Source organism: Coturnix japonica, chromosome 1 (assembly GCF_054131305.1).
Source record: "Coturnix japonica strain WE chromosome 1, WE-NBRP24, whole genome shotgun sequence".
NCBI classification, from domain to species: Eukaryota; Metazoa; Chordata; class Aves; order Galliformes; family Phasianidae; genus Coturnix; species Coturnix japonica.
Window position 1 is genome coordinate 20,755,506 of NC_140663.1, and position 12,739 is coordinate 20,768,244.

Sequence of the window (12,739 nt, forward strand, 5' to 3'; positions counted from 1 at the left end):
ATTACTTCCTGAGTACCCTCCCTGTCCAAACCTTTATTATCCTGTCACTTTACTAGTCTATCCTCCTCCAGACCAATTTCCTCCTTGAATGTCACCCTTTCCCATACAGCAAGTTCAGCTCTCACTGCAAAGGAATTTAGCAGTGACTGTGTTTCTACAGTGAGTATATTTAAGCCCTCAAAAATCTTTATCCTCTGTAGACATTCTATGGGAAGGCCATCGTTTTTGTTAAAAATGTCCTGGGTTGGCTCAGCTCCTGATAAAGTTGGCTGTTATCCTTCTTATTGCTATGGTGTATGGCATCACCTGCAATGTCAGTTGCCCTCTGCAAAATGATTTGCAGTGTGTTTTTAGCTGCTTCCACGCTACAAAAGGACTTTGTTCACACATGTGCATGTGCACTAACATTTTATCAAGGGAATTTGATATCAGTCTTGAGGTGATTTTGTCACCTAGGATATGCATCCAGACAGTGACTGGATATGTTCATTTTCTAATAAGTAAAGACAGAGTGGTAGATTTCATATTACTGAAAAGAATTCAGTGCCCCAAATTTCTCTGCTACTGCTGCAGGCTGGGCATGAAATAGCTAACCTCTGTTAGCAAAGGGAGTGTGGAAGGGAAACATGGTAGCTGCCTTCCACTGAGCTGGGCAGCTCCGTGGTGCATCTCTGGCCGAGTGGTCTTGGTGACTCTTATGGTTTAGATGAGCTCAGATGTGCTTGCATGGAACTGGTATTGGGGGTCCTTGCCCCCAGATTCAGTGCTCTTTGAATCATGTTAGGAAAAGAAAAAGAAAAACAAGTTCCATGAATAAGTTATTGCAAAACTAGGTTGACCCATTCAAGCATGCAGATGTTTTATTTAAGTACTCCTCAAATGTCTATTTATTCAGCATAACACATGTATTATGCTGCCTTCTGAAATACGATATATGACTGTCAAACAAAATTGTCAAAAACAACAGCTTCGGTTTCTTTGTATGATACACAGAAATAATTACATTTCATGTACAGTACAGATGCATTTTACACAGTCATCAACAGTCATTCACTACCAAAACAGCATTTAAATCACCTAAAACACCAAAAGAATGTGTATTTTCCAAATTCAAAATAACGCAATGATCTCGCATGTGGCATGTGGAGATATGAGACAAGACTAGAATTCTGCAAAATCATACTAAATTATTCCCTAAACTGCAATTTAAGAATGAAGGTACAGGTTGGTTTTGGGATGTAACTAACTGTTATGCAAGTGTATTGCTCTAGTGCAATTCTTTTAGTCCATGCAAAAAGGAGAATAAAGAGCTTTTAAGAGACACGTGAACTGATGGAGTCAATAGGTTTTTTTGGGTTGTATGTAATCTGTCCCAAACTGGGTTTGGTAACTGCCTTTTAACATTATTTAACTATGTTCCTACTCAAGAAGTACCATATGGCGTTAAGCTGCTGTTGCAGATATGCTAGTGTAAAGGCAGTTTTATGTCAATAGTTCTTTTAGCACAAGGTGGGGGCCAAGCCAGTTTTTTATGAGTGACCGTGGGTAGATGGAGGATGTAAGCATAAGCTCAAGGTCTGTTCTAGCTCTCATGTTAACCCCTTTAAACTTAGGTATCCCACCAGCTTCAGCAGATATACCACAGTTTTCTAACAGGGTAAAAGACAGGCATGCAACACAGCATAGCTGACATCAGAATGACTCAAAGTGAGTGTTCTTCTGTCAGAGAACAGTCTGTGCTTCTGCTATCTGTTACAATCTGAAAGAAATTTAGAAGCTCGGTTTACAGTAAATTTTTCTGATTGGAACAAAAAGCGAGTTGATAACTGCAAATTAACCAAGCATCTGAATAAGCAAACAGTAGGAAAAAAAGCATAATGTATTACATTATATGCTCCTTTTGATTGCAATTCAATTCTAATAGGTGAAGTTGTTACATTTTGGTGTATATACTGTAGCATGATAGTCCATCATCTACTCTTCAGTCTCTGTTGACAGGTACAGAGAATTATGTGTGTGCAGTAAAAAGTGTCCTATCAGCAAGTTTCAGTTTTTAGTGGGTGTCATCTCCTAATGTAAAATTTAAGGTCAGTAGAATGCTAACAAATACTATATTGAAATATATACTACTCAAACTATTAAATAACTGTGTTAATCATTTATTGTAATGGCCTCTAATGTACCGAGTCTTTTGATTTATATGCATATTTTATTTTGCAGACATGCAATTATTTCTGATCCAGTGTTCTTGATGTATATATGTACGCACTGATATGCAAATATTCCATGTATATTTGATGTATAGGATGTATGGTAGTTTGTGTACATTCCTATGAAGCATTATGATACATCATCTAATGCACTCTCATGAAGAAAAGTGTCCTTTTTGTATCAGAAAGGTTTCTTCTAACACCAGTGTCTTCTAAAAATGAAGCCAAAAAACCTTAACTAAGAGAGCCTTCATAGTACCTGTTAGATCAGCCCACTGGAAAATTCCAATAGAAATCAGTCACATTTTTATAGCTTTGAGACCCAAACCATTATTTATCAGTGTTCTTAGAGAATTACATACCTTAACACAATATAAATCCTCAAACTAATTTTAGGATTCAAGTTAGTAGATAACTGCAAGAATAATTTTTCCATTGTTTTTACTGAATGTCTTTCAGCATCTTCCACTGCAGCCAACACTCTGTATGCTGCAGAACATCCATAGGGAAGGCTTAGAGAACAATGTTAGTTGATCTCCAAACTGCCTTTGTTCCAATCTCAATTTAAATAGGAGTGATCCTGCAACACTACACTTGGACAAGAGGTTTGTTCTGAAAATACAGAATGAGACAAGATGTCTGCAGAACTAAGGACTACACCTGTTCATTAGCAGCCTTGAAATCCCAAACAGCATGGTAATGTTGGAGCAGACAATGAACTGTGATAGAAATAGAGGACAGCGGACAAAAAGAACAGTGACTGAATAGCACATTTGTGGTGCACGGTTTGGCTGTAAGATTATGTAGATATTTGCCATTAGACGTTTATAGTGTAGATGAAGTTGTGTAAAATACCTTAAAGAAAAACAAATCCTGATTCCTGATACAACAGGTGTACAATGACTTATTGCAGTTGTAACAGTACCTAGGAAGCAAGATAAAACAATAGTAAATATTGAACTAACTGAACACCTTTAGTACACTAATGAGTGTTTGAATAAGAAACACTGCATTTTTCAAAGGGAAGTTATTTGTACAACTACCATGGAACATTAACAATCAGCTTGTTGTAAGTGCACAGAAATGCCCCTTTCTACAGTAATATTTTATCATGCCTAATCTGAAAAACAACAAAAGTAAACTGAGATCACAGCTCCAAATAATTTCAGCATGCATTATGGTTGTATTTCTTTCAGTCAGTACAAACATATTTCATTATGAGCATTTTTTCTTTTATTTATTTATTTTTTTAATAGTTTCTCAACAAGTTTGTGGTTTATTAACAGGAGGAAAAAAAGACAAGTTATCAAAATGTTTCTTGTTTTGCATTCAGCAGGAACACAGGTTTCTATTTTTTTTTGTTTTATGTGTACTTTTTCTTTTTTTTTTCATTTTTTTTCTCTCTTTTTTTTTTTTTCTTTCTAAAAAGAGCTCTCATGATAAGAAGAAGCATCAATGGGGACATTTCATTGTGCTCTACAGTAAGTCAGGATGGTCACAGAAACTTCCACTGTGTGTCAGTTCCAACACTATGTAGAAACTCCATTGTTTTCCACGCTGTGACACTGACAGCCACAAATTGTTGTGGTTCTCCTGAATGTCTCACTCCGTTGCTGCTGGCACACACATCAGGGGGTGTTGTCTTTGTCAGCTCTCTCATTCCTCGGGACTCGTTTCTCTCTGCAGAACTCAGCTTATAAGTGGTCTTTATTCTAATTTATAAATAATTCCTTATTTTATAAAGCGGATACTCTGACAATGTTTCCTCCTGAATACTCGGGAGACTCTGGCCTATCATCTCCTTCAGGCGTGGTGACGGGAGGTGTTGGGATGCTAATTATTGCTGTAGTGACGTAAGGCTGCTCACAGTTTAGTTTAACGCACTCTTCCACTTTGGCATTTAAGCTGGATCGGCTGGAGGAAGAAACAAGAACTCATGAAGAAAGCAAGTCCATATTCCTGCACACCTGATGTGTGCTCAGTGCAATCCTCTCTGCCCTGCCTTGTTACGGAGTTCAGAGGGACATAGTGGCACTGGGCCCCTACCAACACCTACCCCAGGAGCAGGTGGCCCAGGGCTATGGCCTTTCCCCCCTTTTTTTCCCACCTGCTACACTTCTAAAAGTTTCTCAGCTCATCACCTAAGTGTTTCTGAGCATTTGGGCTGCTCACTGGAGAGCAAACAGCATCGACAAATGCCTCACATTGCAGGGAAGCAGAAACTAAGTGAAATTCCCCGTACCCTACTGAATCCCCGATGTCATCTTTATGTAAGAGCCTTTGTACGTTACATACCGTCAGTAGTAAGACGCAGTGATACGAACACAAATTGTTTGAGTTAGTGAAACTCAGCATAATAAGAAACTTAAAGCTAACTCACAAAAGGTGAGACTGGCAGTTCAAACTTTGTTGTTATTTAGTTTTTTTTTTTTCTTTTTCTTTCTTTCTTTTTTTTTTTTTTTCCCTCTCACTATGTTAGTTATTTTGTGATGGGATGTGCGGTGCAAGAAAGTCTGCCAGCAGAGAAAGGATGGGTCCAGGCAATCCAAGATAGATTGGAGCTCTGTGGTGACCAAGAGCTGAAAAACTCCATTAGCTACAAGCTGCTGAATTATTCATAGAATTGAAATCCAAACCTAATAACTATTTAAAGCAAGCTACTCAAAATGTCACTTAAAAAGTGAATCTTTCTAGTAACTCGTGATGAGAACACATCTTTTTTAAATGGCAGCACATCTGAGTTCAACATTTCTGAGCCCTCTGATGCCTTTGTTATGTTCTCAAGAGATGGTGCTCAGATACACCTAAAAGTCAAACAGTATATTTGTGAGAGTACAGAGATTTTCAATAAATTGCAGACTTAAACTGTACATTCCTCACTTTTGTAATAACTACTCAAAATACATTTTTCTTACCCATTTCATACTTTCTGTTTGGTAGAGACCTTCTTATTACTACAGCGCTTACGACTCTGGCAATCTACTTTTATTTCCCTTTTCTCTCCCTTATTTGGAAGTGTAATTTGTGCTACGTTTCTGAACTAAATAAACAGCATATTTTTCATTTATTCCCCATTTGCTTGTCTTGTGTATGAGAACTGCACATTTTTCTGTGCTTTTTCTTCTTCTGTGTTTGCCTGTGAGCTGTACTGTTTGGTATTTTATATCATTTGGAGTCCCTGGATGCTATTCTCTGCAAAGAGCACACAACGGTTTATGGGGAGGACATAAGAGGGCAGAAATGAGAAGAGACTGACTATTCTTTTACCTTAGAATTACATTAGGAGAAAGCAGAGCGTGGGCTATTTCAGGACTACTGTCCATTCTAGATGACAATTTCAGTTTTATCTGCAGCCTCCCAGGCTATTTGTGGAGGCCAAAGCGTATTCCTAGTAAACAAATAGGTTTCAGCTCCTTGTGCGCTGATGCTAAGAAGTACCTGTTAGACAGAGGTGTCCTCTCTACACATCTGATCTGGATGGTACTGAGCTCCTGTACGCTGCCGTGGCGGCTGCCCGTGAGGGCAGTGTTGGGGATGCGGTACGTCTTTTTATGTCTTCGTGAGCAGCAAGTGCCAGTGACGCCTTGTTGGGATGAAAGAGAGGGGCTGTGGCTCGGGGGTCGATTGACTGTAGAAACCTCCATGCAGCTCTCTTCATAAAGCTGTTCATCCACAAACTCATGATTCTAGCACAAAGGAACCCAGGAAAGGGACAAAGCACACACAGAAAGTTAATTAAAATGGACATATTAAGTATGCTTACTTAAAGGCTTAAATCAGTACCACTGAATAAATCAGTAAAGTTAGACAGCTTAGTTTTGATTACAGTGTTTAGCCCATAGTAGCCTGGGCTGAATACCAGTACAAATGTAAACACTGGAACAAAACTCTCAAGGTACTTAGCTATGAAAAAATAACCCAAGTTCTTTTGTAAAACCATATCGTAGGCTGCGCTATGAATGTCTGTTATCTGAGGAGTGCCAGAAAATGGGGGATTATGTTTATTTGTAAATATAAAAGTGGTGCTTATGTAAATGCCCTAAATGCCATTGAGAAATAGGATTTGCTGAACAAAACTAGAGTAAAATTGATAAATATTTCTCAGATGACTTCATAATACGTCAGTTTTGGATTACACATTAGAAAGCAGGATTTGAAGCACTGTTTCAAGGTATGCATGTATGTAATAGAAAAAGAATCAAATAAATATACCCTTTGTTTGCAGGAGATGGTGAAACAGTTATATAAAACCATTCAGTATGCTCCTCATTACTGCAGATCTAAATATCAAAATCAGTTCTGAAGATGGAGTGTTTCATTAAATAAGGTGGTCTTTGTCCTTGCGATCCTTGCTTAATCCCAGCACAGACAAAAATTCAGTAATTTCATAGGGTTGTCCTAGAACTGAATCTAGATTCAGGCAAATGGCAATTTACGTTGACTTGGTAAGTGAGTGGGGATTGCTTCACACTAAGCTGTGATTTCCACATTTTGAAACAGTGAAGCAGTGGTGCTGATAATAGGAAGAGACTAAATAAAGAAAGAATATACACATATTTATATGTATTCAAAGCAGCAGCCCAAACTAAACTGAGATTAAGACACATTCGCATGCACTTATGGAAAGCCTCCTTTTTTCTCTCTTTGAAGTTATCAATGGAATTATCTACATATCCTGGCAATGTTTAGGGGCTATGCTCTGTTTCACACTCTTCCCAGTGTCATTCACGTCAGGTTTGTTAGCCTGCTGCATGTTTATCTATTGGAAAGAGAAAAAACTATCTTCCCCTCAAAGAAGGACTCACTAATTAGAAAGATGCTCACGTTTCCCAGGAGAATTGTGGTACAGTGCAAATATAAAATATGTGAGCAAAATAAATAGTGTATCAGCTGCAGCCAACTGTTGATAAAAATGGAAACACCTTCATAGGTTTATCATCATTTCTGTTTCTTCTTTTCCTTCACTCAAACATAAATGTGCGTGGAATTGACTGATACTGAAGAATACCCATTTCAGGTGATATGGAAAGAAAAGATTTGCTTGAAAATAGACTAATCTAAAGCATGTGTCAGCAACAAACAAGATTTTGAACACTATCACACAGTGGACATAAATTTCAGAGAGAAAAAAGACCTGATCACTGTCTTCAGATTCTCTTTCAGGGCTTACATTCTACTTGCCAACAGTTCTGCTCATTTTCCCACTGAAAATTATTTTGTTCTTTCTAAAACTTTTATGGAGCAACCAACAGAATTCAATTAGTAGGGTCCATTAAAGAGGGCTGCTGAATGAACTTTTAATATAGACTGGAAACATTTTGAAATGATATAATGGCTCCAGTTAATCTATTTGATTACACTTACAAATTAACTGTTCTTACATCAGCTAAATGTAGCCTATAAAATATAACATTTGGTACAATTATTTTCGTTATTAATGTAACTTTCAAAGAATTCCACGACATTACTCATGTGTGTTTCATAGAGTATGAAAGATTTTATTATATTGGCTTTGATTTGTTGGAAAAGATTAAATACTGCTTTGCGTAGCATTTGGTATATGCCCCACTCAAAAGAAGTTATTTTGAAGAAGGAGGAGAGATGCAGAAGGCATCTTGTTCTTGTTGGTATACCAGGAAACAGCTGCTTTCCAGATTCCACAATCTGGGTGCCTGAAATTTCTACTTGCATCTTAAATTTTTGGAATGCAAGATCTGGCCAGACAGTTGCTTACATAAACTTTCCATATTCCATCCTTATAATTAGAGGAAACGTGAACATTTTGAGGTTGAATTCCACCAAATGGATTTTTTTTGATGACTTCTATGAGAGTTTAACAAGACCTGTGGCTACTACTAGGTTTTGAAAATATGTTTGTAATATTCAACTGTGGAACATTTCAAGGCAGATTATTATTATCAGGTTCTAGTACAGAATGTCTCAAAAATGTTCCAAAAGAACCCAGGCTGAATACTGGCAAAGTAACAACATTATACTCTGAGTAGGAAGCAAGACTTTGTGTCCTACAACCCATTATATAAGATTGAATATTCTGAAGGTAAGCATGGAAAAACATAAGCACCTGAGAGATGACATATAACTAGCTAAGTGATATAACAAATGGGCTATTTTATTTACAAGAAAAAGTTGTCTACTGGAGAACATTGATTTATATATATGAATACATAATATTTTAGCAATGACTGGAAGGGGAAAACTTTATATTTTTATTTTGAGAATGGTGGTAAGAATCGCACATTACTTTCTATTGAATATAGCAGAAGAATTACTATGTCCTTTCACACACACACACACACACACAAAAGACAGTAACTTTAAGATGAAAAACACAATGTCCCACTATGTATCCAGACCTTAAAGAGAAGCTGCAAAATAGAATGGTTGAGGTTGGAAGGGGTTTCTGGAGGCCCACCCCTTGCTCCAGCAGGGACACCCAGAGCAGGGCGCCAGAGCAGCATCCAGGTGGCTATAGAAGATCTCCAAGGAGGAGACTGCATAGCCACTGGGCAGCCCATTCTGGTGATCCATCAAATGCACACTGAAGGCCACATATGCTGCTAGCCTAGGCTGATGTCACTTTACCTTTCACACTAGACGAGACTCTCATCTGGCTCCCTCTTTCCTTTTCAAGTGCAGTGGGTACCATGCTTTAAAATACAATCAAATGGCTTTTCTTCCCAACTAATCACGTTCACAAAAGGCTTATTATTTAGAAAAAATACTGAAAACATTCAGAATTAGACTAATTTACTAGAAAAATTTTTTTTTTCAATTTGAAAGTTGAAATTTACTAGAAATTTTTTTTTTTTTTTTTACCGTAGTTTTTTCCAGGCAGTGAAGCAGGTGGTGGTGCTGCGTTTCAAAGGAAGAGCCAGATTTGCTAACAAAGGCCTGTTCTTCTTCACTGGAGGACTGTTAATATAAAGAACTCCGTATTAGTCTCATGTGTGAACAAGAAGGCTCTTATTCAAGTATTTGATCAGAACTAATCTGGATTGTATACTGTAGCATAACTGTAATGCCTCCTCCACGTGAGATAACACAAATGACCTTGGACGTGATTACTCTTTTACTTTTTTCTTTTTAATTTAAAGTCTTCCTGTCCTTCCCTTGCACCTCCTTCTAAATATTTCCATTTTAGGTCTTTTAATGCCTGTATAGCTCGACTAAAATAATTTCCAAGTGCAATCAACACGCAAGCCTTGCATTTTGTATTAATACATACTTACAGTTAACATAAATTTCAGCAACAGTAAAATATTTTTTGCTTGGGAATGTGCCTTATTGGAAGGAAATTAAATAGAGTCGTCCTCTTGGGATCATTTCACTGCACTAAAGAATGTGTGGTATTGCTGCTTACACAAAAACTCATGTCAGTGATCCCAATCTGCTGACTGCAGAGAGCGTACAACAGATGTTACTGACACAGAATGAAGAATTAAGTAGAAAGCATCCACTGTTTATTAATTGCTTTCGTAATTATTCACTGGAAACCAAAAGAATAAAATAGAGGAGGAAGTGGGATAATAGGAAAGATTAGAATTCAACTTTGGGGTATTTGAAAGCTGCATGGCAATTAAGCCATTTGGTGTCTCTTGCAGTGATTTGAATTCTTCTGAGCAGAAGAGGAATTGAGAGCTCTGACCGCTTCCCTTTATGCTAAATCACAGTCAACTTCCTTTTCTGGCTATATGCTATAACCTTAGCCTTTATAACACTTCTTAAACAGAAAGGGCACAGAGGAATGAAAGCTTTCCTGTATCCCTCAGGGAGCTGCCAGAAAGTAGCAGGGACAGAGAAACAGTGAGCCCTCAGTGCTCAGCTCTGTGCAGGCCAGTGGCTGCCTCTGGCCACATGCAGTCCTGTTGTCCCTGCTGCACCTGGGGGTAATGGCTGAGGCTGTCCCAAGAAACAAAACAAAAGTAGGTGCTTCCAGGGAACATTTGCCACTCTGCAACACCCACCTGTGCCAACAGTACCCTATGGCCACCTCTCTCACTGAACATGAGAGAATTATCACCCACGTTCTGGCTGCAAAAAGCCAAATGAGATAAATGTATCCTAGAAGGCAAATGAACTAAGCTTTCTTAAAAGAGAGTTTTCTATGAGATCTGCCTCTGAAAATCCAGTTTATATTGAACACAGCATTTCTAACTGGCTATTTCCTCACTTGGTGGTTTTTTGATTGTTTGTTTTTTTTTTTAATTACCCTATTATCAGCTCCTGTAAAGTACCTTTAGCAGTAATAATTGCCCAGCTTATCTTTCCTTAATCTACCTCTAAAGACAGCATTGCCTAAACACCCAAGCTGACATGCCCTAGCAAGAAACAGAATGAACTGCTGCTGTGCTGTTATTAAGCTGTTACTGTGGAGGTGGAGGACACAAACACATTACCTGCTGCAGCTGGTTACTCAGTAAGCCATTCCGTTTGCTCTGCATGTAGGCATTAGCACTCCCACTCTTTGCTGCACGAATTCGAGCAAGTCTTGCTTTCTGCATAAACAGACAAAATAAGAGAGTGTCACATGCACTTGTATCCATTATTCTGTTTATCTAAAACTACTAATTGGAACCAGCTGCTTATGAATACCAATGTCATAATCACTGAAAGGCTGCATTGCAGTTGTCCTCCAGGTGGAGCAAATCACAAATATCTTGCTATAGAAATGCAAAAAACCACACGTTTTTAGTTGTTTGTATGCATCAGCTGAGAAGAACAATGATTTTGGAGAGGGGATTAGACAGATCAGCATGTAAGTGATTCCTGCCATGGGGTTTTTTGTTCTTTTTTTTTTTCCTGGATGTCTGTACCTTGTAGATCAGGAGCATGGCTTCCATCTTGGCTGCTCCTGCAATGACTCTTCAAATAGGAAGAAATAACTCAGAGAACCATAATATTGCAACTGTTGTAAGCTGCTTTCTCAGAGATTTCTGAGTTTTTGAAATAACAGTGGTTGGTTTTAGTCTCCCATTTAAATTCCTAAATACTTGACAGGACTTTTAAAAGTGTGTCTTAATGTGTATTTTTATAATGAGACTTAATAGTCATCATTGTTGATCATAATCTATCCATAATCTGTTTTTTCAGAGACAGCAGTCATCCAACTGCTGAGATAGAGATCTGATTTGAGTGTACTCAAGTGAACCTTCTTGTTTATGCAGGTGACCTTCATCCCAGAGAAAGCGTCTTGTTGGATGCTTTGAATCCGCTAATTTGCAGAACAATTAGAAGCTAACATTATAGAATAAGAGAATCCTAGCAAAGGGACCTCGGGAGTCCATCTTGTCCAATCCCCTGCTGCAGGCTTCCCAGAGTAGGTTATGTAAGAAAGTATCCAAGCAGGTTTTGATAGTCTCCAGAGAAGTAGCCTCTTCTCCAGGCACCACTGAAAAGTGCCTAGTCTCCTCCACTGGGCTCTCACCCTTTAGATGTTTTTAAGTGTTGTTAAGATCCTTTCCCAGCTTCCTCTTCTCCAGGCTGAACAGCCCCGTCTTTCCACATAAAGGAGATGCTCCAGGCCACTCATCATCTTTGTGGCCTTCCGCCGGATCTTTTCTAGGAGTTCCTAGAACTTTCCTAGTCTTTCTGGAACTGAAAAGCCCAGGACTGGACACAGTGCTCTGGATGTGGCCTCACCAGGGGAGAGTAGAGGGGGAGTGTCACCTCCAATTGACCTGCTGGCTGCACTCTTTTTAATGTACCCTAGGATTCCACTGGTCTCCTTGGCCACAAGGGCACACTGCTGGCTCATTGCTATCCTGTTGTCTTCCACCCAAGTCCTTCTCTACAGAGAATTCCAGCAGATCAGCCCTTAATCTGTACTTATGCAGGAGTTACTCTTTCTGCAGAGGAAAGCATTAAGAAATGACCCTCTTGACAAATATTATGCAAAATCAAAGCATTTGTGGCTGTTCTAGAATGGTATCCTTGTTCTGTAATTTTTCTGGCTGGTTCTTTGTGTGTATCATAGAGAGTTTGGGCCTACCTTCCAGCTTAGATTTCTGATTTTGAAAGCATCAGGAATTCAATGTCTGCTGAAGCACAGCATACAATTGAAGAACTTGGAGAACTAAGTTTAATATATTAATCAGGATTTCCATATCTGACAGTTCCTCAGTTGGTATTGCCAGAAAACAAAGGGAGCGTATTTGTCCCTTCCGCTCAGTTTCTTTGGTATTAAGTGACAACGTGAAATGATTGAGAATCCCTGAGTGCTTAAGATAGCGGGAAGAAGCCCAGTCACAGCGGCCACCAGATCGTCTCTCTGGTATGACTAATAATTCACTGCGAGGAATGACTCAACACCATGCTTCTTTGTACTCGCAGGCTGAAACTCACAGAAGACCTTCTCAACAGTGAGCCAAGAAATTCATGACAGCTAATAGAAAGCATGACTAGAATCTGGCTGATATGTGCACATGCTGTGTTCAAGAATATATGAAAAGTCTGTCTTAGCACTGTTCCTCATTAGGAGCTTGAGATGCTTTGGAGGTGCTACTGCAGAG

At 38.7% G+C, this 12,739-nt stretch overlaps 1 protein-coding gene across 2 annotated transcripts in view; it reads right to left on the reverse strand.

Annotated features, from left to right (window-relative positions):
- Positions 1-834: 834 nt before the first annotated feature.
- Positions 835-12,739, reverse strand: part of KCND2 (potassium voltage-gated channel subfamily D member 2) — a 251,006-nt gene continuing 239,101 nt past the window's right edge. For both annotated transcript variants that reach the window (XM_015853454.3, XM_015853444.2), the window contains exons 4-7: positions 10,628-10,726; positions 9,048-9,143; positions 5,649-5,896; positions 835-4,124 (exon numbers count right to left, since the gene is read on the reverse strand). In XM_015853454.3, coding sequence (XP_015708940.1) covers positions 3,947-4,124; positions 5,649-5,896; positions 9,048-9,143; positions 10,628-10,726 — 621 coding nt within the window. In that variant the 3' untranslated portion in view covers positions 835-3,946. The remainder of the gene's footprint in view (positions 4,125-5,648; positions 5,897-9,047; positions 9,144-10,627; positions 10,727-12,739) is intronic.